The sequence below is a fragment of the Colletotrichum fioriniae genome (assembly GCF_027942845.1).
Source record: "Colletotrichum fioriniae strain IMI 355084 chromosome Unknown scaffold_1, whole genome shotgun sequence".
Taxonomy (NCBI): domain Eukaryota; kingdom Fungi; phylum Ascomycota; class Sordariomycetes; order Glomerellales; family Glomerellaceae; genus Colletotrichum; species Colletotrichum fioriniae.
The window spans coordinates 6,843,574-6,869,491 of NW_027076837.1; the positions used below are offsets into that span (position 1 = coordinate 6,843,574).

The 25,918-nt window shown below is 54.0% G+C and overlaps 5 protein-coding genes across 5 annotated transcripts; 1 reads left to right on the forward strand and 4 right to left on the reverse strand.

Annotated features, from left to right (window-relative positions):
• Nucleotides 1-2,652: 2,652 nt before the first annotated feature.
• N0V96_001771 (uncharacterized protein) lies at nt 2,653-4,956 on the forward strand (the record flags this gene model as incomplete). Its single annotated transcript, XM_065756312.1, has 5 exons — nt 2,653-2,849; nt 3,053-3,652; nt 3,711-3,962; nt 4,027-4,555; nt 4,624-4,956. The coding sequence occupies 5 exons, from the start codon at nt 2,653-2,655 to the stop codon at nt 4,954-4,956; spliced, it is 1,911 nt and encodes a 636-aa protein (XP_065615552.1).
• Nucleotides 4,957-10,149: 5,193 nt separating this feature from the next.
• Nucleotides 10,150-11,968, reverse strand: N0V96_001772 (uncharacterized protein; the record flags this gene model as incomplete). Its single annotated transcript, XM_053192995.1, has 3 exons — nt 10,150-10,634; nt 10,751-10,960; nt 11,068-11,968. The coding sequence occupies 3 exons, from the start codon at nt 11,966-11,968 to the stop codon at nt 10,150-10,152; spliced, it is 1,596 nt and encodes a 531-aa protein (XP_053049526.1).
• A 988-nt stretch (nt 11,969-12,956) lies between these two features.
• N0V96_001773 (uncharacterized protein) lies at nt 12,957-13,712 on the reverse strand (the record flags this gene model as incomplete). The annotated part of the gene is made up of 1 exon (XM_053192996.1): nt 12,957-13,712. One exon carries the CDS (start codon nt 13,710-13,712, stop codon nt 12,957-12,959), a length of 756 nt encoding a protein of 251 aa, XP_053049527.1.
• A 1,638-nt stretch (nt 13,713-15,350) lies between these two features.
• YPD1 (Phosphorelay intermediate protein) lies at nt 15,351-16,109 on the reverse strand (the record flags this gene model as incomplete). Its single annotated transcript, XM_053192997.1, has 3 exons — nt 15,351-15,615; nt 15,823-15,995; nt 16,089-16,109. 3 exons carry the CDS (start codon nt 16,107-16,109, stop codon nt 15,351-15,353), a joined length of 459 nt encoding a protein of 152 aa, XP_053049528.1.
• A 7,390-nt stretch (nt 16,110-23,499) lies between these two features.
• N0V96_001775 (uncharacterized protein) lies at nt 23,500-25,296 on the reverse strand (the record flags this gene model as incomplete). The annotated part of the gene is made up of 2 exons (XM_053192998.2): nt 23,500-24,609; nt 25,279-25,296. The coding sequence occupies 2 exons, from the start codon at nt 25,294-25,296 to the stop codon at nt 23,500-23,502; spliced, it is 1,128 nt and encodes a 375-aa protein (XP_053049529.2).
• Between the last annotated feature and the right edge of the window lie 622 nt (nt 25,297-25,918).

Consider the following 25,918-nt stretch of genomic DNA (forward strand, 5'->3'; position numbering starts at 1 on the left):
TCTATTTGGAATTTTTGAGGATGAGGCGGAATAAAAAAAGACATATAGTCAAGTGGGGTGGTGGAATGGAAACTGTACGTAGGCGGACAAATACTTTTGGAAGTCCTGCCATAAACATACTACATAATATCAAGATGACATCCAAACGATGTACATCTATTACGAATCACGCTTATGAGATCTCTTCCGTGTGGCATCCTAAGAACGAGATATGTATGCCTGTACACTATGATGGCTATGACTATGTTTCTGTGGCCTTGAGAGTATGTGAATAAACGATGAGCTTCGAATTGACTCTGGGCTGAACTATCAGACGATTTAGACGCGCGCGCGCGCCGCGGGTGTGGCGTGGGTTTGGCGCTTTTTCCCGCGGCCGGTGAGCCGGCCCGGTACGGATGCAACAGGGCAAAGAGGCGGAGCTCCTCCCGTCGGGTCACTCCTTTGTCTGTGGAATGCTGGGGCTGCGAGCTGTGGGCTGTGGCGAGCTGAACGAGGGTAAGCCAGGGGGCCTTGTTGGGTCGTACACAGCACAGTCAGGAACGGGAAGAAGTCCCTGAGGTAAATTTGTTGGAGGCCGGCGGGATCTGCTGCTGCTGCTGCTGCTGCTGCTACTGCGGCTCCTGGTCTATTTTGCTGCGGCCTGGTTTTGGGGGCCAGAGGATGGAGCTGGTGCATGAGGGCAATGGGAGTTGGGAGAGTAGCAGAGCATGGCATGGGTAGAGAGTGCCAGGGCGTGTGAGGCTGTGTTTCTAGTGAGGGTCTAGGTTCACCGTTACACCGTTTGGAATAGGGAGGCGATAGTTTGGTTCCCGGTGCTTTCTTATTCTGAGGTGATTTGTTTCTTTATCCAACGCCTCGCCGTGTTGAGACTGAACGACGACTCATAAAAGTAAGGCGGATGGATGGTGTGTCTTGTCTTTCTACTGTCTAGGGTTGGGAAGGAAAGAATTGGTCTCTTCCTAGAGTTTAAGTGAGGGCAGTCATCTCCGCGACGTACAAGTAAGCTGCACAGAGTGCTTTCGCACCGGTTCTGGATGATTGGCAAACATATATCGAGAGGGGCGTCTCATGGCAAGATCTAGGCGCTCGTGAGCAGTGCGGGTATGGCCTGGATCCGGTATAGATCAAGGGCCCTCATAAAGTACAAAAAGCCTTAGGAAAATTGACCATGCCAGGTTACATAAGTTTGTAAGCATCTGGGTGAGATAACCGTACAATCAGACAGATATTTCCAGGAGTTGGCTCTCGAGACTGCCCTCATCCACCAATCTTTTTACCACTGGTTTGGTGATGGGGCTTAGAAGCGACTTTGATGGTTAACATTATATTTTCGCGGTCCTCGGCGCCGTCTCTTCGGCGTTCGTGCCCGAGCTCGAGGTCGGCAGCTCCACTATGTAGACTCTCATACCGTGCTGCGAGTCTGCGTCTGACAGAGAGGAGTGCATCAAGGGCAGACCAGAAGAGGATGAAGCGCCTTCAGTCGACATGAGGACGTGCGGTGTATTTCGAAACCGCTCTCCGTCACCGCATACGTTTTCTCGTGAGAAAGCCGATCAACAGGTGCCTGAAAAGGCCGATCTTTTGGGATGACTGACGAAGCGCACTACGACGACCTCATCCCAACGTTGCGTGCCAAGGATGCGTATCGGGAATTTTGTCCCGGCCTCGGGCACCGACTCGGTCCGGGTCACATGATACTGACCGCCTCTCAAGACGGGACTGGACCAAAGGGAAGGATTCGCTTACATCAGCAAAAGCCAAAGCACGGTACTTTCTCCAATTGCCCAGTGCCGCCCTGCGCCTCGTCAGCGCAGAGCCAGTAGGGAGTGCTGGCGAACCAGCCCAAAGGACACGCTTTCAGCCCTTTTTACTGCGCAGCTAACGACGTTGGTGGGGCAGTGTTTGCCTGCTTCCTTCGTCTCTCTGTCCCTCGGGCTCGCCCTATTCCATCCCCCCCGCCCCTCGACGTTAGGCTGGTGCTTGAACCTCAGCTACGGAACCTTGTCAACCAGCACTCGACCAGCCAGCGCTGTCTTCTGCTTCATCTCATTCCATCCTTCATCAAAGGAAACCAGGAACTCGATTAGGCAGCAGAATACCCGACGGGAGGCTTGAGATCTACTCACGCAGGGCCCCCTTCCAGTTTTCTTCAAACGTGGCCCAGGTGGACTTTTCTCGTATCGACCAAGAATCCAAAACTTTTGTCGCTTCTGCTCCGTCGTCATTATTGGCGAGGTGTCATCCTCTGCTCCTGGAGCTACTGGAGCTCGCCAACTCCCGACGCGCTGCACTGGGCTGTCCAGACTCCAGACCTTGCTGTCACCTCCCTCCTTTTTTTCCCACCAGCGCGCACCCGCCCACTTCAGGACTGAACCCCTCCTCCACCATTCCACAACCCCCACGATCATGTTCCTGTAGCCTTGCTTGCTTTGCTGTCCTGAAGAGACGATCAACGCCCGACTATTGTCTTTTGCGCCCGATTCCCGACGACTTTGCCATTGCTCTCGCTGATCGACTTTTCTGCTGGTCCGTCTCGCCCCCTGCCGTAGGTCGCCAGCGAGGGCTTGTCCCGTTCGCTTTGCTTCTTTTGCCATCGGGACTGCGTCCGCATAGTATGGGTATGAGCGCATATCCCAGCCGGATATTGCCACCATGAGCTTCAACCTCCCTCTTCGCCCGAGCTCCAGCAGCATAAGGAACCAGGCGAGCCGAAGCACCTACTTTAACAACTACACGCCCAATTCCTCTACCGAAGCCATCAACGGCCCCCTCAGGGAACCTGCGAGGGAGCTCTTTGGCACCACCGATCGGCTGATTGTCGGTGTCGATTTCGGAACCACGTTCTCAGGGTGAGTCGCATCCATCCCTGTGCAGCCTGACTTTACTTTTCGAGCATCTCAGGTGTGACTCTTTGCCTGCCTGAGCCAACGCCGACTGTTGCACTCATTCTTTGACCCCTCACTCCTTTGATGCTCTATGCGCACCTGTCAAAGCATTGACGGTGTTGCCCGAGCCCTGTCCACATGGGATGACATGCTGACACTCACCGTAGCGTCGCTGCTGTTTACACTTCAACGCCAGACGATGTCGAAATCATCAAGACATGGCCGGGCGGGAACGGCATCACCTCCGACAAGGTGCCTACCGAGATCAGCTATGACATTTCGGCGAATGCTGCCGCTGGCACCGATCCCACAGTGAAATGGGGATTCCAATTCAAGCCCGAGGAGGCACGTCTTCGCTGCATCAAACTATTCCTTGATCGCTCGCAAAAGCTACCCTTTTATGTCAGCCCGCTCGACACGGCGGCCCAGCTGAAGCGCTACAACAAGAATGTTCTGGACGCTGTAAGCGACTATCTAACACAGGTGTATAAGCACACCATGGACACCCTCACTCGAAGATACGGCGAGTCATTTATGCAGTCCACCAAAGTCGACTTCGTCTTGACTTGTCCTGCCGTGTGGTCCGATGCAGCGAAGAATACGACACTTCAGGCGGCTGAGCGAGCTGGCATGGGGTTGAAATCAGAAATCCAGATGATCAGCGAGCCCGAAGCCGCGGCGGTGTACACATTAAAAGCCATCCAGCCTAACCATCTCAACGCTGGTGATAACTTCATCGTGTGTGATGCAGGTGGTGGAACTGTCGAGTAAGTTCAAGGCGTAACCGGCGGTCGATCCCGGGAGCACGGCTAATGGTTGGTTTAGTCTGATTGCATACAAAATCATATCATTAAAACCGTTAAAGGTAGAAGAATCTGCCGTCGGTACCGGTGGTCTTTGCGGCAGCGCGTTCCTCAACTACAGATTTGAAGAACATGTCCGGAACAAACTGGGCCACAGCCGTTTCGACGAGATGAAGGTCAAGAAGAATAAAACATGGCAAATGGGCCTGAGGTATTTTGAGGAGTTTGTTAAACGCAACTTCAACGAAGACGAGCACCAGGAAGTGAACGTGCCGTAGGTCTACCCCTTGAACGCTGAAAGTCAAAACGTTGTGAGGGAATCTTCTAACTCGGTACAGATTCCCAGGCTTACCTGACGACGAAGAGGCGGGCTTGGACTGCGGCTTCATGGTCATGTCGGCTGATGAAATTAAAGAGATATTCGCCCCTGTCGTGAAAGAGGTTTGCGACCTAGTCCAGGGTCAGGTCACTGGTATTCGTTCCAAGGGCGGGATTGTGTCGGGCATCGTGCTGGTTGGTGGTTTCGGGCAGAGCGACTACCTATACCGAAAGCTCAAGACACACTTCACTAGTGCTGCACCGCCTCCGTACACCGAAAGGCCAACACACGGCAGCGTGACCGCACTACAGGAGACCAGCTCGATCGAGGTCATGCAGCCAGTGTACGCATGGACGGCCGTCGTGCGCGGAGCGGTGCTGCGAGGACTCGAGGGCAACATGGTGATTTCGCGCAAGGCGCGGTACCATTACGGCACATCGTACGCAACCGTGTACGACGAGGAGAAACACTCGGTCAGTGAGCGATACTGGTCGCCGCTGTGGGAACGGTGGATGGTGTCGGACCGTATGCAGTGGCACATTGCAAAGGTGAGTTTGGACCTCTGTTCTTCGCTTGGCTTCAAGAGACGAATACTGACGCGATCCTTCTCAAACAGGGAGAAGCAATATCTCCGTTATCACCAATCGCATTCCATTATACCCGAAACTTCAGGCCCGGGCAGTCACTGCTGGTGACGGACGACCTGATTGCGTGCGAGGCAGACGAGCCGCCTGCTGCCTATACCCGCGATCTGATTCATGTATGCACACTGACGACCGACCTCAATGCCGTGCCGAGGAGCCTATTCACACGATTGACGACAACGCGTGGCGTGGAGTTTGACAACCTTGACTTTACACTCGAAATGATCGTCGACAGCGCCGGTCTAGGATTTGAGCTGAAGGTGGACGGTGTCAGGTACGGGCGTGTCGATGCCGAGTTCCATTGAGCAATGGATGGACCATAGAGAGAGGTCTCATGGACGGCGACAAAAGGACCGAGCGTGAACAGAGGGAAACCCAGGAAACGGCAGAGGCAAAGGTTCTCAAATAGGAATCTTGAGCCATGAAGTGAGCACGGGAGGGAAACCCATTATCGCAGTCGTCCTCGGTATCTCGTCATATATACACACATAGTTGGCGAGGATCCAGTCCCGAGAACACAACTCACTTTTTATATCCCGCCAAGCAAGACAACATTTTGTGCCACAAGGTTGGCGCGTCCAATTGCGTGCATGATGAGGCAGGGTTTTGTCAAAGTGCGGACGACAAGCGTTTCCGATTGGGGGGTGGGGGTTGGCTCTATGAGAAAGTTGCGACATTGATACCTACACTCGGTCTGGGGCGATGTTCGAGTGAGGCGTGCAATGGTTCGCCCCGCATATTCAAGTGGGAGTTCCAATTCAACGGTTGTCTCGAGTACCATGCACTTCAACTTTCTTCTTCTTCTCCTTCTGCATGTCGAAAACTACATTTCCGGCCCATCCATCCGTTTACAAACACGAGAATATGTGACCCTGCCAAGCAAGATTTCCTCAATGACTGTGTCTCCCCTTATCAACGAAAAATGACGGAGACGCCGGCATATCCTCGTCCCAAAAATATCGCCGTACGAGCCGAAAGTGAGGCTGTGCAACGGCGCATCTAAGTGGTTCAATAAAAAAACCCCCGTCTCCAAGACTGTTTTTCAATTACCTACGTATGTTTAGGTAGGTTGTGTTTTTTTTTTTTTTTTTTTGCCACACCACACAGCCCTGCTTTCAAAATTGACTGATGGCGAAACGACAAGTGCCTTGGAATTCCATTTGGTGCAAAAAAGGTTGGTTCACGCAGCTCACTATTGGCTCGACGGCGCCGAATTGGGTAAATTTCGTGAGGCGGAGAGCTGGCTGGCTGGAGTGGTTCCCTCGTGTCTGCGGCGATTCTTTGGGTTTTTGATATAAGACGGGGATGTGGGAGGCCCCGCTCACTTACAGAAATGATAAAGGTTTGGACGTTTCATTCTTTCACACCACCTCACTTATATCTACAGATCATTGAAATTGGTGAGGTTTTCATTCAGAATGAAATAGCGATGGCGAGGAATGTAAGCCAAGTGCAGATTATGTAACATCTTGAGCCTAATTCCGTTCTGTAGTTCGTCCGCTCTTACTGCGGCTGTTGTTGCTGACTGCCTCGGAGCGGGGAGCATTCTGTTCCTTTCCCTATTCGAAACGAAAAGCATGAAACGAGACCTAAAGGAGCGGCCCCTGCAGTCAAGTCGGGCAAGAACGAGGAGTGCCCTCGTCGATGACTTAACAGTCTTACGGGTCGTAGCTGCCTGAAGAAAGGATGATAATACACATCTCCTTCTCTCTTCCGCTTAACAACCCATCATCGGATCACCTCTTCCTTCGCACAGCTGCAAAAACATCATGAGACCATGCAAAACAACAACAAAAAAGCCAATCTCAGCAGAAACCCTTACAGACAATCCTCAAGGGAGCTGTCAACGTCGAGCTACCAGAGGCCCGCGAGACACTGAAAGAGGGGACGATCCTCCCAGGATACCGAGAGACACTGACCTCGTCCGGCTTGGTTTGCCGCTCGCTTGAGCCGCCATCTTGCTCACCAGCTCGAGCTGGTGAGCAGGTGACCTTAGTGTCTGCCTCGTATCCGCAAATGACCCCCAGCCTCGCACACGTCCTCGGGCTCGGGTATACAAGACAGGAGGGGTTCCCTCAGGGTAGTAGCCCCATCTGCGGGTTCCTGCAGTACCCAGCCTCCAGCAAGATGAGCAGCCTTTGAACAGAGTTCTCGACTAACCCGATATGAGGAAACCTTACAAATAGACGAGAAAATCAGATGAACGGTCGTAGCCGTCCCCGTTGGTGGCAAAGGCTAATCGGAAAATCTGCCGCTTTCCCCGGCCCATGATCGACACCGTCGCCTCGGCCCGCTCCGGTATCAAAGCGCCAGCTACCCACATCTCCGGAATCCTCGAGCGTTTGTAGTGACGACACTACATCAACAACAATACCATGACTGTTCTTGGTCGTCATCAGCGACGCCTCCCCTGGTTCCGTCTTCTTCTTCCATTTCCTGCAATGATGACCTCGGCCTCTTCTCTGGGTGGCCTCCAACCCGATGGATAAACATTCTGCGTACGAGGGCCTTCGCTGGCACTGATGGCTTGCTGGAAGCTCTGAGGAGTGATCATTTTACAACGATACAAGTGTTCAAGAAGGCTAAAGTCGGGCCGTCTTTGTTCGAATCTATATGCCTCATGAAGCATATGGTGGGCGATGTGTCTCATCCTCCGGCTCCAGTTCTCGCCAGGATCAGGACAACGTTGGCTCACGTTGAAGTCGAAGTCGTCGCAAAACCAGCACACGCATGCCGCAGGATAAGCGCCTCGCAGGTGAGTGTCCTCGGTGTGCCTGATCCACGAGTCGACGTCATCGAGTCTGAACTGCTCTCGGCAACCAGTCCAGGGTTGAAACTCGCAGTAGAGCATGTTATTGCTGGCCGGGGGAGCAGTCTGCTGCTGCACGATGCCCTGGTAAAAGGTGCTAATTGCGGAGTACTGTGATGGAGCTGGCGTATCGGAGTAGGCTCGAGGCATCCCGAATTCGTCGTATGGCATCAGACCACCCGGCGAATGAGTGTAGTGGCTCTGGTTGCCGTAACTGCTCCCAGATATCTGTGAGGCTGACGAGGAGTTCGCATAGGAAGACACGCTAGGAGTATATCGAGGAGTGTTGTTCCAAGAACCGGGCTGGGAGTTCCCAGACCACGAAGACGAGTGGTATGGGTCACCAGAGCCCTGACCGTTGGACGACATATTGCGCAAAGGGTACCGGTACCTAATAAGAAGTGCGGAGCACCTGGAACAAGACTTTGAGGAACGACTCTATGTTTGGACGAATGAAAAGGGTGAAAGCGAGTCACAAAGAGAAACCCGCAGTTTGTTCCCAACAAATGAAAGAATTGCAGAGCAAGATCGAGATGTCGAAGTTGAAAAGCGATAGACACCACAGAGGGGTGGAAAGCTGACGGCCGATCTGGGTAGGTGGAGACGATGTACTGCTAACAACAGAGGCAGGACCGGGTGGGCGGTTGGTGGTCACAGATGACTCTGCAGCTCAGTGACCTGCACTTCGACCGTTCAAGGAAAGACGGTACTACCCAACAACGACGAGAATGCAAGCGTGGAAAGATACAGTGTCCGCGCAAGGATGGACGGATACTCTTTGCAGGGAAGGTAGGTATGTTGAAGCTATGGGAAGTGGGATGGAAAGAGTTAAACCTCTTTGCTTTATTTCTTACGCATTGGGGACGCGTCAGATCTTATACGATCATAGTGTTCTTACATGCACACGGTTGCTCGGGTATGGCACCCTCTCGACGGCACTCCATGCGAACCATGGCCGGCGGCGGCACGAGCCCACCCACGTCCGAGACGGATAGGTACAGCTCTCCACGCCAATACCAGTATCAGCCCCTCCAACCGGTTCCATTTCGCCAACCCTCGAATGGACCAGAGAAGAAGCATGTCAGCAAATATCCAAAGTGGCATTGAGGCAGACATCCTTTCCTCGCGAGGAGGTTCGTCCTGATAGGAGTCTGTTTCCGATGTCGTGTTCCGCCGCGCAGAAGATCGGCGATCGTTTCAATGGAAGCATTGAATCGGAGGTGGTGTCCGATCGTATGCGCCTGTGGCAGCTCCAGCTCCGTAGGGCTACCAACATCTTTGAGTGCAATGACCCTTGGGCTTGCAGCGCAATGTCGTGCGGGACCGATTCACGTCGACTTCATCTACAGTTCAAATTCCCCGTCTCTGTATTTCCCTTCTACATGGATACAATGGCGATAGCCACCCACTATGAGCTGTCCACGTGTACGGCCGCGGCATTAGGAATCGAGCGGGGGGGCGCCTTCGCAGACATGGAAGGTCGCCAGAGCAAGCGAGTGCTGTATAGCGTGCTGTAGTAACACGGCGGAAATGCCGGGAGTAGCCTGCATTGCGAGCGAGTCTTGTACCTCAACAGGAGCTCTAGCAAATTATTCAAAAAAGGGGCCCATTGACTTTCTTTTGCAGGAACAGTAACGCCGAAGCAGCATTTCTCGAATTGCAAAGGTCCTCTGTTGCGTCAAGAAATGTGCCACAAATACACTCATTTCCGCGGGACGGTATCGACATGAAGTCAACTTGCCATTGGGGGCGGAATCTCGATAATGCAGTGGCAGCGGCACGACACATGGAAAGCAAGGGCGAGGATTTGCCATACAGCACGAGTGCGTCGAGTGTCGAACCGTGCTGGAGGAAGGTGTGGGAATCCACTTGACCCGGAGAGAATCTTGCCCCGATAGTTCGCAGAGCCTCAATCCTTCCATTCCGCTCGCCCAAATTTTGTCTCTCTGTTCGGGAGGATCAAGTTGGCTCCGCAGGTTGATGTGATGGATTCCGTATCCGTAGGAAGGAGAAGGGGGGGGGGGGGGAAGAAGGAAAGAGAGACGGAACCCCGCTCTTCTCACCCACCCCGGCCGACCAAGCTGCAGGACGCTCGCCAGACTGCAAAGGGCTGCATATCTTGGGGTGGTAAGTGGACAAGGGGATTGCAGTGAACACGATCTATCGATTGGCCGACGTCACGACTTTCACGGCGTCGCCGAGTTCACCGTTGAATCCTCGTCGTTCGGTAGTTCTCGATGCAAAGCAAGCAAGCTACTGATGAAAAGCTTCCATGACGTCCGTGATGGAACCAGCTTACAGAATGTTGCAGTAAGGCTCGGTTAAGCCCTCCCGTCCGCGCCGCGCGGGAAGGAAATGATGAAGGATTAGTTCGTCTTCCCGCTTTCGTTTGTCGTCTGCAGGATCATCATGTGGACGGGCCGCCGGCGATGGCTGACGAAAGGGGGATAAGCAATGATAGGTAATGCTGCGAAAGGACGTAATGTGCAAATCTTACTTGCGTCCATGGTTTGATAGGGGTTTCTGCGTCACCAAGAACGGTGTATCAAGGGTGAATATGGAGTACATGTGACATTTGATATACTCAGACGGGATGTCAGGACAAAGGGGCGCAAGGCAACTGTTAATGTTCGACGACGCTTGATAGAAACGTGAAGAGTTAAGGTAGTTTAAGCACCAGAGTTGTGTCTTATTCGGGACTACATAGGACCCTAGCCTTGGCAATGACATTCTGATACTGCATGTGGCCCCCGTTCTCGTCCCCGCGCTTAATGATGCCGGGAAACGTGACGCACGCGATATCGCGCTGCGACAGCGCCTCCTCGTCCTCGCCGCCGATATCCTCCATGGTGGCGGCGTCGAACCTCGTCTGCTGGTGCGGGACAATGTCGGGCATGTGGACCCGGAAGACGGCCTTTTGCACGGCGAGCTGCCGCGCGAGATCCGCAGCGCTGCCGACTAGGGCGCGGAGACCCGCGTCGCGGGTGTTGGTGGTCTCCCCCGTGGCTGGTGGGGCCGAGGCTGCGTCCGTGACGGCGTCGAGGATGCGGTTTACGCGGGCGATGACGCGGTCCGTTGCTGCTGAGGTCTCGGCTTGCATTTTGGAGTCCGCTTCACGCTGGAGGAGGGCGAGGGTTGTGGAGCGCCAGTTGTTGATTGCTTCTGGGGAATCGACTGTGCGTGGTGTTAATAGCTGGCCGCCGTTTCTGTTTTCGTTTTCCATCCTTTGCTCCCGAGACAAGGGGCTAAGGGGTAAGGGAGAAGAACATAATGTAAGGATCATTACTAACCATAATTTGAGAGGGTCTGTTCCACGGCCTTGAGCTGCTCAGCCTGCTCCTTGGGGAGGCCGAAGAAGTACGAGTTGAAGATTGTGTCGACGAGCACGCGCGAGACGACGGACTGCAGCAGGTGGACTTTGGCCGAGGAATCGAGGTCGGCGTACATGGGGACCAGCTGGCCGAGCTCCTCGAGAACGTCGTCGCTTGCTGCAGCAAAGTCTGGCATATTAATTAGTTTACATTATACTCTCTTACCTTGTCTGCGCTATGTTCCAGAGATTCTTCCAAGGTATTTTTCACGGAGAGATATAAGGAGAAGAACGTACCCAACTTTGCCCTTCGAAAGTTGACAATAACCCAATTCTGCAACCCGTTGCTCAACCTCGCCATGCCATCGCAAAACACCTCATCAGACGTCTGCCCGCTCGTCCGCGTGCTCGTGCTCACAAACTCCTTGAGCCCGCGCACCTGCACCCTCAGCTCGCCGACCTCGCGCCGCAGGGCATCGCGGTCGGCGTCCCGGGCCTCGGACTCTTGCCTGAGGAGCCGCAGATCGGCGTCAGCGCGGAGGAACTGCTGGTTCACATCGCTGTGCTTCGCCTGCCAGAACACGGCAGTCTCGCTCTCGTTTTGCGAGAGCTTATCCAGCTCCTTGGTGAACTCTCGTTCCATGATTTCGAGCTCGCGCTCCAGGTGCGCTATGCGCGCGTCCTTGTCTTTGATTTGGGCCGATGTGGAAGAGGTGCCCCCGCCGTGGCCGGTCGTGGCTGCGGTGCCAGCAGCATTGCTGTTGTTGCTGCTGCTGCCCCCACCCGTGGCCTCCTTGTGTCTCGACTCCTTATCCTTGGCATCTTTGCTGCTGCTCGACGCCGCGGCCGCTGTGACGCCGTCCTCGGGGTTCGGACTCGCGGAGGAGGAGTTCACGGGGGCGTGGTGAGCGCGGGGAGGCGGGGCGATGATGTTCGCGGCGCTGGTGCGCGGGTTCGAGGTGTGCAAGACGTGGTGGGCGTTTGACGACCCGCCTCCGCCGTGCTGGGACGACGAGGACGGTGGCTTGGCCGACGAAGAGGAGGGTCCGCCGGCGGCGTTACTATTCGAGGCGCTGCTGCTTCCACCGCCGCTGTTGTGTTCCTTGTTGTTGCTACTGCTGCTGCCGCCTGGGATGAAGGAGCGGCGCTTCTCCGCCGGTGTCGTGGACATCCGGCCGAGCTTTTTATCTTTCGTCATGGGGACGGCGGGGGACGAGCATGCGACTGGCTTGGTACTGCATGATGGGGAGGTAAGACGATGAGTTTAGGGCGTGGCGGGTTTTCGCTTATTCTTCTAACCCGCTTGCAATGAAGGGGAGATCTGACGGGCCCTTTCGAATCCTTTTGGTCTGGCCCTTCTTCTCCTCCCCTTGATTTTTTTCGCCAAAGCCGACCTTTCCCCTCGTTGTTGATGACAGGTCTTGGGTCTGCGTACGCAGCTTCGGAAGGGGGGTGGATTGGCGAGAGAAGTACGAAGTGGCGTTTGCTGGCTGCCTGGTCCTTGGCCTCTCAAGGCAAACACCACAAGCGGAAACCGAAGCTTCTAGAGAGCTATTTGATCCCCTATCGTCAAACAGAGGTACGTCGAGGCAAGGCGAGGCGAGGCAATTAAGGTAGCCTTCCCGTGGAAGCTGGGTTGGGAACGTCGTCGCAAGTCAGTCCTCCCAGGATGTTAGGTCGACATTGGGGGCCGGCGAGGGTCTCTCTTGTCATTGGGGAGAGGGGCGTCCCATAGTTCCCCGCCGGAGCGGTATTTTTAGCGGCCCGGCGCTTGTGGCCGCGCTCGGGGCTGAACCGTGGGGGCTGTGCGGTGCGGTGCTTCTTCGGCTGCCAGGGAGCCCTGGGTTTTGATCTGGCGTTTATACAGGAATATAGGCTTCGTAACTGAAGCGTTAAGTATAACTAGTTAGGTGAACCTTTAGGTCACGTTTCCCTGCATTGTACGAATTGTTTGCATCGTGTAACTCTCTCCGACCTGTCTATGCTGCCAAGTCTCCATGTTCAATCAATGGATCGTTTGCTCCTGGCGATACTTTCAACGTCACTGTCTTGAGACTGTCACAAACATTCGCAAACCTCAAGACTTTGATCTACTCTAATTGGGGCCATCCATTGCTCCCCGAGAGTTGTTGGGACTCGCAGGCTTCTGGGTAAGTCGTATAATAGACCCAGGCTGCTGGACGAGACTAAAAGTCGATCTCGGCCTCGACCTCGTATGCTTCGTCATCCGTCCCCTCAATCTTCTTGGCACCCATACGGCAGATAGCAATCTTTTCCAGGGGCACATCCTCCATCCAGACGTAATCATCGTATCGGTCAAGTATATCCCTCGCGTCGATGGTCAGCTTCGGACCCTTCTTGCTCCAGCCGCCCTTGACATAGATTGTGTTGACAATGGTGGCGTGCAACAACAAGCCCCGGGCATCCTTCTCCATGACTCCGGCCTCTTCGAACGTAGCCCTGATCCTCTCGCAAAATGTCTGGAAAACACCTTCACCGTGTACAGGTGGCGCGTATAGGACCGAGGCCTTGCTGGGATCCGCTCGAGGGCCCGACTTCATGCAGTGTAAGCCGCGGAGCGTGATTCGGAGCGGCGAGTCGGTTCCGGGAGCGCTAGCGGACGACTGCGCCTTGTCGGCCAACGGGGTCTCGGAGGACAGAGGCGTGATGCCAGCCAAGATATCCCGCGGTTTCAGGTTCTTGAGGACCTCGGTTGCTTTGCTGATGCCCTCGTCCTTGGTCAGACTCATGATTCCAAGAGTGAGGTGCAGAGTGCCGAGCGGCCGCACGGCGTCTGTAGGAATTGCGAAGCTGTCTTGGCTGGTGACATCTGCCTTGAAGGAAGCCAGGCTCTTTGATAGCTGGGGTCTCGAGGCTGGAGTGACCAAAGGTATGCACAGAAAGTGTGTAGGCGAAGGCCTGGCGTTTGGACGAGGGGGCATGGTGGCTTGTTCAAAGAAAGGGGGGCAAGTCGATGGAGTCTTGATGCTCCGTTGCGCGTGGTCCAGTGTGGTCTTCCAGATCCCACAGGCTTCGTCACCTACGAGAAAGAGACGGTCTGGTGGTAAGGATTGTATCCAGGAAGCCTGCGGGTGTTCTGATGAGCCGGTGAAATCTGCGAACCATGTTAGAGCTTAGTTTCCTGGATGGTCCCGCGAACGGAGTCAACAAGCAGTCAAACGGCGTGGTCCTGTCGGGCCGGCCCGGAGATCAGTAAGAGGAAGCCCTGTTAAAGACCCGTTGCTCGCGTGGCAGTTAAGACAATCCGATCCATCGTGGATTCGATCTCCGATAGTGGTGAGATGGGCTTGAGAAAGGAGAGACTTGGGACGCAGCCTGTGGGAGGCATTTCCAGCAGATCCCGCACCGCTACAGGGCTCGCGGGCTTAGGATGCTCCCCAGTGCCTCAAGAATAACACGCAGACGTACCAGGTTCAAGCTATGGCGTCAAGTTGTCGATCTCTGAGCCTGGCCTTCGTCACTCCTCACAATGATGTCAGTCCAGTCGGTCAAGGCTGAAAGGCAAGCGGGTGACATAAGCGTTTGCCGCTCTTTAGGTACCCTACCTAGCCCTTTCCCTGCTATTTCTATTATTATGATTCTTCTTCTTTTAAAGAGTATTCTCTGGTAAGTATGTAGAGGATAAAAGTAACAATAGAAAAACTCAAGATAAAAAAGAAGAAGAAGAAAAAGAAGAAGAAGAAGAGAGTTCGGAATAATAAGCAGGTAAGTAAGCATTAACACAATCTTTTGTTGCCCAGCATCCTATTTTGTCACCCACTTGAAAGGGTACGCTCGGGTAGAATTTTGATGGGTTCCCCGCTGCCCGCACCAAGTGAATCCTGCTTGTCAGCCCGTCTGCCAGCCCCGGACCATGACCACCGCGACGAGGACTAGGAGGAAGTGCCACAGATCTGACGCCGGCCACCCGACAACATAGCGCGTGTAAGTTTTGTTCGAGCTGGAAGGAGGGAGACCGTCTTCAAGGAATAAGAAGATTAATTCACAGAGCGGCTTTTGTCGCCGTTACTCGCGTAGGATCGACAGCTGTGTACCGCAAAGAAGTTTTGGTATCGGCTCTTTATAAACGAACGCAGGTAGTGCTATTGTCCGTCTATCCAGTGAGGTGGTAAAGACTGTGATAGCATGCTGTTGATTTAGGACTATGGCAGGCGTAAATGGGGGAGCCCATGGCACGAGCCTTCAGAACCTTTCCTTCGTCTCAGTTGGTTGACTGCCTCGGCCATCCAGCTATTAACTCGGCTTTCCCCTTTACAAACAAAAAAGGGTCTCCCATGCAAAGCCAATCCAGGTCACCATGTCAAAATGCCAATTTTTCTTCGTGAATCAAATTCGTAAGCGTAGAGAAGGGGGTATGAGGAGAAATGGGTTCGTAAGCAAAGTGTCAAAGGGCCAAGGTACTGGGAGAGCCGCGCAGCCCTCTGGGGGTGTAGAGCATCCTCTGTCGTGGCCCATGTCCCTCTTGTCGTCACAGCCATCGTTTCTAATGCTGGGCGACAGAACGGCTGGTGCTAGGACACGGAGCGGCGGCGTTGACCAGAAGTCGTCGATGGCGGCTTTTAGTCTTCTTCTTCTTCGGTGCCAAAGAACTTCTTCAGAAGCTTCTCGGCGTCCTCGTACTCCGTCTTGAGGTCCTTGAGCGTCTTCTCAATTCGCTCCAAGCACAGCTTCTCGTCCGTCTCTGGAGTTCCATCCTCGTTCTCCTTCTTGCCGTAACGTTGAATCTTTTCGCAGCTGTCTCTAACTTTGACGAGTCCCAACGTGGCCGAAGAGCCTTTGAGGAAGTGGCCGAGCGATGACAGCTTCTCGAGATCCTTCTCCTCTCTACGAAGTTGAGTAAGAAATCAAAGTCAGCATTGTCCACAGCCAGTGCAATCGAAACGTGCGCCAGACCACCAGCAAAGGAGCTTCCATCTGCTACTGAGGGTACTTCAGGGGTGAGGGGGGAAGGGCAGGAGAGGAGAGCGGAGAGGGGCGCCAGCAAGGCAGAGTGGGGGTAATGATGATGATGATGATGATGATGCGACTCACAAGGCCTCGTCCATCTGCTCAAAGGTCTCTTCTGCTTGCTCGAAGAAGCCAAAAACGATTGACTGGCTGAAGTCGCGATCATTCTCGTCCTCATCCATCTCCAGGATCTGACCGAAGGTGACTGAGTCAATCGCATCGCCAAAGTCGGGGGTACTGAGGGGACCATCGTCGCTCTGTGTGCAAAACACCCCACGTTAGCCCAGCCCTTGTGACCCGAAACACATCACCACAAAAGCATCACACGAGAGTAAAACTCAATCACATACCTTGTCTTCTGAAGCAGGCATTTTGGTGGTTGAGTATGCGGCTTGTTAGAGTTGTTGTGTGTTTATGTAGCGTAAGTGGGCGTGAAGGCAGGGCGGATAAAGGCGTGGTTTGAAGTGGTATTGGCTAAGGGCGCTCAAGATGAGAGGACGGTGTGTGATTGGCGACAGCAGGTAGGCACAGGAAGAGAGTAGAGAGGCTACCGAAGCGAAGGTTTTGGTTAGAAAGACAACGAGAGCCAACGCAAGACAGCAAAGCAAATGTTCAGTCAGGCGGTGGTGGATCCCACGATGTATGATGGAGTGTGTGTGGACTGTGGAACAAAGGCTTTGGATTCTTTGCGACCGGTTCTTGGGGATAGGCTGGTGGAATCTGGATTGCCCTGTGAAAGGATGAGGAGAGTGGCCAAGGTGCCAGTCCGTACCGTTGCCGCCGTTGGTGCTTCCGCCGCCAGCGCCAGCAGCGTGGTGCTGCAGGTGTGATGATGGTGAAGGGGAGATATACCGCAACCGCAGGGAACATGCAGCTCAAGGTGGATATTCGGGATAGATGAGGTAGGAAGGGGTTGGTGCTCGTGGGCAGCAGAACCGGACACACAGAAGACAAATGACTTACAAAGAGGTAGAGATATGGAGACTGCGGGCTCAGGTCTGAGAGGACGACGAAGTGTTTTCCGAACTAGAATGAGAGAGGGTAAGCTATCGGGTCCGATTATGGTTGGGCGCGCATATAATAAGACGTCGGGAAGAGCTGGTTGGTGGTGTAAAAGAGGCAGGCAACGAAGCAGGTAGGGCTTCCGAGGTGTCTAATAATTTTTCGGCGGGGGATGCAGTAAGTGGATGTGGGTAGGTAGGTGGGCTTTTTTTTTTTTGGAGGGGAAGACCGCGCGTGGTGGGGTTGCGGTGCGGTGCTGCTGGTGACAGCAAAGTACCCAGCTCCAAGTACCTCGACCTTCAAGGTGAAGTAGGTAGGTACCTTGCCTTAGGTAAGGCAAGGAAAGGGAAGGTGACGAATTGTACACACATACCGGTGACAGGATCAAGCGCCAGAGAAGACAGTTGCTTCACGACGAAAAATGGGAAGAAAAATCAAGGACGATTTGGTTCGTCTCTTCTTTGCTACACCTGCGTGGAATATGGCAGGGGGAAGAAAGAAATCGGAGTGAAGTTGTGTCGTAGGTACCTTAATCAAAGTCGAAGCCACGGGTTTGATGAGACAACGGATGATGATGCCCGGCGAATGGCAGGACGTCGGGGATTGACGCCGGCAGCAGGGACGACTCGAGGTGAACTGACCGAAGGTGAAGACGGACCGGTGTAAGACCTGTTGAATGTTTGATGATGTATGAAGGGTTAGAGATGAATACCTAATATATGACTAGACATTTGGGGAGGTAAGGTGAGTTACGGTAAAGTACAACTCAGGTACCTGAGCTTTAAGAGATGCGGCAAGGCAGGGTGAGGTGAGCTAAGTAAGGTAGTAAAGCAGGGCAAGACAGGGAAGGCGATGATGGCCTAAGGACGACGATTAAAAGCGGAAGGCGTGACGGCTGGGGGCAGGCAGGGCGTAGACGACCAGGGCGGCAGGACCAAAGGAGAGAAAGAGAGAAGGAGCAGGAGGGGGTGATGGTGGTGGTGGTGGTGGTGGTGGTGGAGGAGACGGTCCCTCTTGGTATCTCAAAGAGGGAAAGGGCGAATCTGGAACTGATCTCTAGTGTAATTTTGGTTGGGAAGATGGAGACTTTCACTTGGGGAGCCCCTTGGTGCGAACCCTTTGCCAGAGCCGGGCCTTGACGACAGCGAACAGAACAGGACACAGGACAGGTGAGCACTGAGTGAAAGGTAAGGCAAAGTGCATTGGGGTCTTGAATCAGTGAAGCGAATGCCACTGCTGCCCTCGAGTCTTTCGCGGGAGCTGTCGCTATGGTGGAGTACCTACTACACCAAAAGGTACCTGGCTGCGTGGCTCAGGATGCGAGCGGTAGCCGTCCGTTATTGCCCAAGCACCAGCAGCAGCATGGGAGGGTCGATGGAGGGGTGACGATGGAGGGGGAGGGGAGCCAGGAGCTAGGGTTTCTAGAAAGACAAGGTCAAGCGAGGGTACGGCGGCGGGATTGGGCCGCTCTTTCGTCTTTTCCTGCAGGGCCCTCGTCCGGGAATGCCACCTTATTGTTATGTGCGTCGGCGAATGTATGTCTTGCGAATGTGTGTGAGTACCTTAGAGACTATGAGAGGCTGACGGACGGAGGAGGAGGCGGCGGCGGTGTATGGCGGGCTGGAGCGTCTTGACTATAACTGTTCGGACCGGTAACGAACAAGAAACAGGATGAAGCAAGTATCTGATCCGTAAGGTCAGAGGGGAGGGGATGATGGCAGGATGGATGGTAGACGCGCCAGCTCGGAGATGGAGGGAGATATGCTGCCTGCCTTTGACATGAACAGTCGCAACGACCCGATGCACTGGGATGGCTTGGATTGGTTCTTACTGCGTACCTCAGGTAGTTAACCGTGGGATGGCTGTTCTTGTCAGTCATACGCAGCTGAGGTTTGGCGGATACAAAGTATGCAAAGGGGAAAAGAAGGAAATAAAACTGGAGGCTCGGGCAATGACAACCGGGAGACAGGCGGCTGGAATACCCACTAAACGCGGTCTAGACGTGTCTACCTGACCTCATACCTGACAATGGAACTAATTGAAGCGTCGCCAGAGTTGCATCATCAGAGCCAACCCGTCAATGTACCATCAACGTACCTTGCCATACCTTACCGTAAGGTAGGTACTGACATGCCTCACCTTATCTTACTTTGCACACCTCAGGTAAGTTAAGGCACCTTACCTTACAGTGCTGACTAGTTCCAGACAAGGAAAGACTGGACATGGAAGCAACAAAAGTCGAGCAACTTCAGTTGCCTCCCCAGGTAGAAGCCTGAGGTGAAGTCTCATGCAGGGCGGGTAGCTAAGGTTGGAAGGCGGTACTTCTGCAGGGCGACCTGCTCCTGCCGGGAAGAACCTCCAAGCCAACTGGCACGCGGCAGGCATCCCCTTACGTACGGGGCGCTCCTTCCCCAAAGAACAAAGAGCATTGTCAGACTGAGGAAATCGCCAGCTTCTCCATTAAACTTTGCTTGAGTCTTTCTTGAGCACCGCACACTGAAAAGAGCTTCGTTGCATATCCAGTCCCGAGCAGCTTCCCATTGCCAGCTTTCCCACGGCCTTCATACCAACCCGTCTCGCGACTATAGGTCCGCCCGGAAAGACGCGTCCTTTATCATAAACGACCACCTTTCCTCCGTGTGAACATGCTTGGGATATTCATTCTCTCGCAAGCCTTCCAATCGATCTTCCTTGAACCCCTTGGTTTCTTACCATGGGTCTCGTGCACCTCTTTCCAATCAATGCCTCCAATTTGTTCCTACTCGAGGGAATATTCTCTGTCTACACGCCACGAAACAGCCCTACTTCGGTTCCATGGTTGTCAGACAACTGCAATTTTCAGCCTTGAGCCACTGATTTCTAGTACAATCTACGCAGTACTGCGCCATGGCCTGACGGACACGTATTTCTCGTGCTAGCAGCTCTCGTCCCTTTTTCCGACATGCTTCCTGGACCAAGAACCACCAGTCGTGGGTTGGGGATCTACCAATCGCTATGGTCACAGTACAAGACGCACGAGTATCATCTTGGATTACCCCTCCTCGAGCCGATTCCTTGCACACTATCGCCGCCGGTTTCTATTTCACCTTGACGATGCAAGACTGTCGCCCTGCATTTGCCAGTTTACTGCGGTCTCTCCCGGCCCTCTAATTTGCGTGGAGAAGCAGGGATCGGCACCTTCCGTTGGATTCATCCATTCGATATCCGCCATGCTGGACCTAGTCTACAACTTGGATTCTTAGGTGTGTCTTCATCCAAGAGTCGTTATTCTGGATTGGACACCTTTGGCCCCCATGGCTTCTGCACTGCTCACATCTCTTTACAGCTCTGCCATCACTTCTCTTCACTCCCACCAGAGACGTCCTCACGACTCTATGCGCCATATGCCAGGCTCTACACTGCTCTTCAGCAAACTAGCTCTAAGGTCTTGCACTGTTCGGCATCCCAAGCCCTCAGTGGTGAGGCATCCGAACACGCAGTCCTCTACTTCTGAGCGGACGATCCGACTTGCCAATGGTCCACCGCGTACCTCTGGGCTGACGAGGATCCAGTCACGTTTCCGCTGTGCGAAGTGAGCTGGTGTGACGATCCTTGGCTAATTTCCAATTCCTGTTACGCCAGCTGAGAGGGCCTCAAATCAAGGCTGGTGGAGCAAATTCTATGATAACATACTTTCAACACCACCATCGGATTTCACGACGCAGACATTCACCGCTCCACACCGATGGGAGGACCCAAATAAGGCAGGAGGGTTCAAGGCATACGCTAGGCCAGCGGCCGAAAATGCTGATAGAAATGCTCAAGTAAAGAGGAACGCCGAGAGGTGGGGAGAAGGTTGGAATGCAGGGTCCATACCCGTCCAACTACTTTGACGATCTGTACCTGATTCAAGTCTCAAAGCTATGCTGACAATCCAGTCAATACCACTCCCTCCAACAAGGTGGCACGGAGCCCGGTGAGCAACGGTCCCACACCGCTGCAGAATTATCTCGGACACAGCCTGGTCGACAGAGGCTAGACTCTCTCGGCCGACAGCTGACACTCCACTTTGGCGTACTTTTTCCCAGCGGGAGAAAAAGGATTTTCCTAATCTGTTTGGCCGGTTTAGAAGGTCCCGTCCACCACAAGTCTGTGTTAAGGGGATCCATTCATGTGGTTAAATGGTAGGGTGGAGCATCTGCATATGCACTCAGGTCTGGGGGCTGGAGCTGGGTTTCTGCCAGACGTCATACCGCGCTTGAACGTCATCGGTGGGTTACACTGCAAAGCCTGCATGGACCAGGGTACATTGAGTGGACGACGTTTCCGTTTTGGTCCGTCGCCCTCCGTTCAAGGTCTATGCCAACGACACGCGCTCTATCACCAGCCCAACGCCGACAACAGGGCGCTCCTCATGACCACCTCTTCGAAGCACTACAGCAGTCTGAACGTCGGCATTTGCACTCTAGTGCAGACACAGCGTACTCACATCTACTCTTTGTGGAAAAAATTAAGCTTCGCGAGATGCTAGGGCTGGTCATACGGCTGTGAGGCTCTGCCAGAGACAACAAAGAGTTGCAAGTGTCAGAAGGCCTTGGACTCCGGCAGTACGGAACCGTAACGCCAGTGAAATATCCCGTGTTTTACGGAAGATCCACTTTCCTCGACGGTCGGTACAATTGTGCGCAAATCGGCATACCACTTGATCTCCACGACCTCCGTTCACGCCCCTCTCCACCACTACTTGATCCAGCCTTTTTTTCGGAGCTCTTTCACTCAGAGACAGCTGTTGGCCAAGACATTTCACCCTCATTCCGCCTTCTAGACCCCTTGGACAATTGATTGCAGGAAGGAAGAGATCTTCAAGCCGCTATCACTCGGCTAACCATCTGATCATTGGATCGGTTGAACTTTGATGTCACGCATGCGCCAAGCAAGGGAAAACGGCAGGTCTCGAGGCGGGGGAGAGGGCCGAACTGACAAGAATCTTTGAGTCTTTGACTCCTCCCATCAAAACTTCGATCGTCGCATGAGTGGAGGGAAGCCGACTATCGCACGGCCAATGGTCAATATACGGTGACATATTTTTACATCGTCGAGCAAATCACCTTGGAGTTAGCTACTGTACTGAGGACCGAGGTGCTCATACTGCGGTAGCTTCATAGTCATAGCCGGTATATCCGCCTTCCCCGCTGCAAACTTGGTCACGGTCGGCAAGCTTGATCACCACTACAATGATGACACCGCCTGCTAATAACCTATCCTTGAGTCTGGGGTGTATCGGCAGAACGATGAGCCAGTCCTTACGATATCGGCCTCTTCATGTTGGTGTCTCTGCGAAGACGCATCAGACTCCAGCTTGGAGAGCAACGTCTCTCATCAGACGACATGCCAAGAAGGATGTCTAGAAAGGAGCTCGTATTGGACACCACGCCAAAGACTCGATCGCGTTTGAGCAACCAATGACTTTGGGGGTTTTAACTCTCCGTAATGCATCCGAGAGTGGACTCCACAAGAATACTTGTCATTCACTTGGTTGAGATCTGGGACTTCTGCGCCATGTCTTTTACAGTTGCACGAAGAGACAGACATTCGTGAAAGACAGTGATTGCCATGGCTGTCCAGAGCCATGCAATCAGTGGTCCAGGGATGTGGTTCACAACCATAGCTTGCGGTGTGTTGATTGCGAGAGATCATAAACCCAGCTCAACCGCTTTCACACCGTCTCGTGCCTCAAGCCAATCTGCGAGAGACAACACGAGGTTCCCGCCAGCTGCTGCATGCAAGCGCGAGGTGATACTCCCAAAACCGGTTTTTTGGTCCTACTATGCGGCCAGTGGTCCCTCTCACGCCGGCTTCGCCGGCCGCCATTGTCCGCGGAGAGGGGCGGGCGTTCCTTTGCGACGATAGTTCAGACGGATCGCTTTCAGTCTTGCGGTGATCCATTCCAACCAGATGGGGCGCCGTTGTGCTGGATTAGGCTTTTTCTCTAGTTTTTCTAGACGCCTACCCCCCTTTCGACCCAGAGCCAATGCTTTTGGCGTCAATGGCAAGAGGTAGCGGAGCTCAAGTCAATAAGGCCGGAACCGGGGACGATAGCCCGGTCCCGCATCGGTGTACATGTCACGTGGTTTGCGGGTTGTTTGGGGACGGCAAGTATTAATCCTATCTACGGCCATCAGGAAACGGTATTGTTGGAATTTTATTCGGTATGGTACTCGCAGCAACTACGCCATTAAGGCGAGGAAAGTGTTTCATATAACCCTGGGAACCAGCATCCGAGGTTTATCTTGCAGTGTCGATCCCCCATGATTGGGAATGCTTCGCGACAATTCAGATGCCGAAACACGAGGGTTGGGGATCAATAGGTACCGGGCTGTATCCGTACACTACTATTTGACAGGTGACGGGCCTGTGTCAGGTACGAGAAGCACCTGTTGAGGCCGAGACGCGGAGAGGAGCCGCTCCCCTCCTCGTAGCATATCGAAGTTTTCGAAGGATTCTGCAAGAAAGCAACGTGGGGCCATTTGGAGCAAACAAGTATACCCTGCAGATTTTTGGCTGCCGGGGTTCTCAACTAGTCTAACGGTGAAGCTTCAGTCTTGCTGGGGCTGGTTGATGATATCCACTTCACCATTCTCGAGCGGTCCGACGACGGGGCCTCTTGAGTGCGGCGGTGGTGATTGTGCAATCTTTTTTTCTTTCTCCTCGCTCAATGGGGGGGTGACAAAACAAGTCTCCATCTTCATTTTCTCGCTGAATCCTTCTTTTTCTACTTCTTTAGAGCAAAACCTTGGTAGCCACACTGAGCAGCCACGCCGCGTCCTGCCAGCCACCCTCGTTTGCTTTTGGGGGCGGAATCCGCTCTTCCGGAGCGCCGATAACACCCTCGAAATGCCGGGCTGACCACGACCGGTGGAGCCCGTGCGCCCCGTCCTCGTCAGCCTCACCCTCAAACTCGTCCCCGTCGACATCGTCTTCGTCGTCAGACTCTTCCTCGTTTTCCTCAACGGCGAACAATGGCCACCCCAGGATGTTCCCAACCCAAGAGGCGCCGCCGGCCCTCTCGCCCTTGACCAGCCTCCTGACGGCGGCCTCGTCATCCTGCGTGGTGTCAAAGTCGAATGACTCGAGTTGCTCGTCGAGATTGACAAAGTCCGGGCCGGGGACGTAGTCCTCGCCGTCGTGATGGCGGGGGAAGTATCCCTCTTCGAGAGAGTGACGTTCGCGTTCCATTGGCGTCAGCATCTGGCTCCGGGTGCCGCCGACTCTGCTAGCTGACCGACTCCCAGGACGACTAGGCCGGGCGGAATGAGTATAGGCTGCGCCCTCCAGGTCGGCAAGACTCCCGCGCCGGCTGCTGCGTCTGCTGGTGAGCTCCCGCTCCCGCGCCAATTCCCTTTCGAAAGCCTCCTCGTCGGCGTCTCGCATACCCGTTAGGCTCGTCGAGCTCTGCCTCGACACTAGCCAGGCCTGGCCCTTTGATTCGCGATTCTCGTTGCTGATGAGGGCGCCGGTGCGAAGGAGCCAATCGCTATCATTCCGATCCCGGATCGAGAAATCATCTTTCCGACGGCGCACCGTCGGCGAGGTGGTGCCCGAGACGGCCTTTCGGCTGCGTGATTTCCTATCGGCGGTAGCGGAGGAGGGCGTGAGATGGGTGGCCGATTTACTCTTGGGGAGGTCGGCGTGCGGTACCGAGGCGCGGCGGGCGTGGGAGTTTGAGCGGGCGGGCGAGCGGGTGAGCAGGCCTGGCGTCGTCGGGGCGGATTTGCCCTCGAGGTAAGAGGTGTTGTGGTGCGGCGAGGTGAGGTGGTCGGGGAGGGCGTCGTCGTCTTGGAGGGCATGCGGGAGGTGAAGGGGGGCGAGGAGAGGTGGTTGAGGTTCGTGCTGGAGCGGTTCTTGCGACGCGCTTGATTCGCGTATTGCTTATATGCCTCCTCCATTGCTACTTTTTGCTTTCTTCCCGAGACTTGTATTATATGCTAGGTAAGTCTAGACGGCGGCGTGGGGGATAAAGACGATAATTGATAAGCGAGGAAGCAAAAGCAGAGCAAGCAAGGGTTAAGAATTTTAATGAGTTTGGTTCGACAGGTGTAGATGGTTAGACTGGCAGGCATGCACGGGGAAGGGGGGAGGGCAAACAGTTCGGGTGGTTTCGCTTCAGGTCTTTAAGAAGGAAAAGGGTTGGGGAAGAAAGCAACTGCAGCAAAAGCTTGTTGAGGAGGCGTCGGTAGGAGCAGGAAGAGGTTTTTGCTAGCCAGTGACACGGACGGACGGGCAACAAGACTGGCAAGAAATTGGAGGTGGAATGCGCAAAAAAAAAGCATATGCGCTAATGGCAAAATCCGGGGAGGCAAGCATTCAGGAGGAGGGAAGTCCAGGAAAAGGATACCGAGGACAACCGTAACTGCGTGCACTGCAGTATCTGGATGTTGGCCCGGGAGGGATGACTGGATCTTGACCTGTGATTTGCTGATGCGGGTCCTGCGGGGACGAGGAATCGTGTGGTGATTGGGCGGAGTCCTCCGGGGACTGGCCTTCTCATTGCATGATTACGTAGGTACCTCGGTACATGGGTTTTGATCGGGTATTACTATGCGGCGGGTAGCTACCCGTACCCGGATCATGCAATCTTTCTCTCATCCCGTCACGGTTATCGGTTCAATAAGGGGGAGGGACTCGAAAAGGTGCTGAAGCCTCTTCTAGGCCCTCTTCTCTTCTCACTGTGACGTCCCGGTGGGAAGGTGTGCTGAGATGGAGGTGGAATGAGCTGACTCTAGTACGAGGCTTGCAAGTTGCTTGCCTTCCAGTTTTGCTTCATGCAGAGAGGGCTTCGCCGTTGAGAGAGGCCTGTGAGTTTTTCTTTTCTTCCTTTGAGTTCAATGGCATGTTTTTCAATCTTATGTCATGTAGATATCAAATCTCGATTTATGAGGTTCATGCTTGTTTGGTTTGCATGAGTGATGGGACATTGAATGTTCGGAAATGGCCGTGGCGTGAATTTCCGTCTGATGATGAGCGTCCGTCATGTTTGGAAAGTGAAATTGTGCTTTAGATAGACATGAAGCTAAGGTCGAGTGGCTAAAGCACCTAGAGGTAGCTGAAGCTGTAGGCCATTCTGTTAGTTGTCGCTCTCTGAGATCATTACACTAACAGAAGACAGATTGAGGAGCAAAGGTGAGAGAGAGTTTGTGGC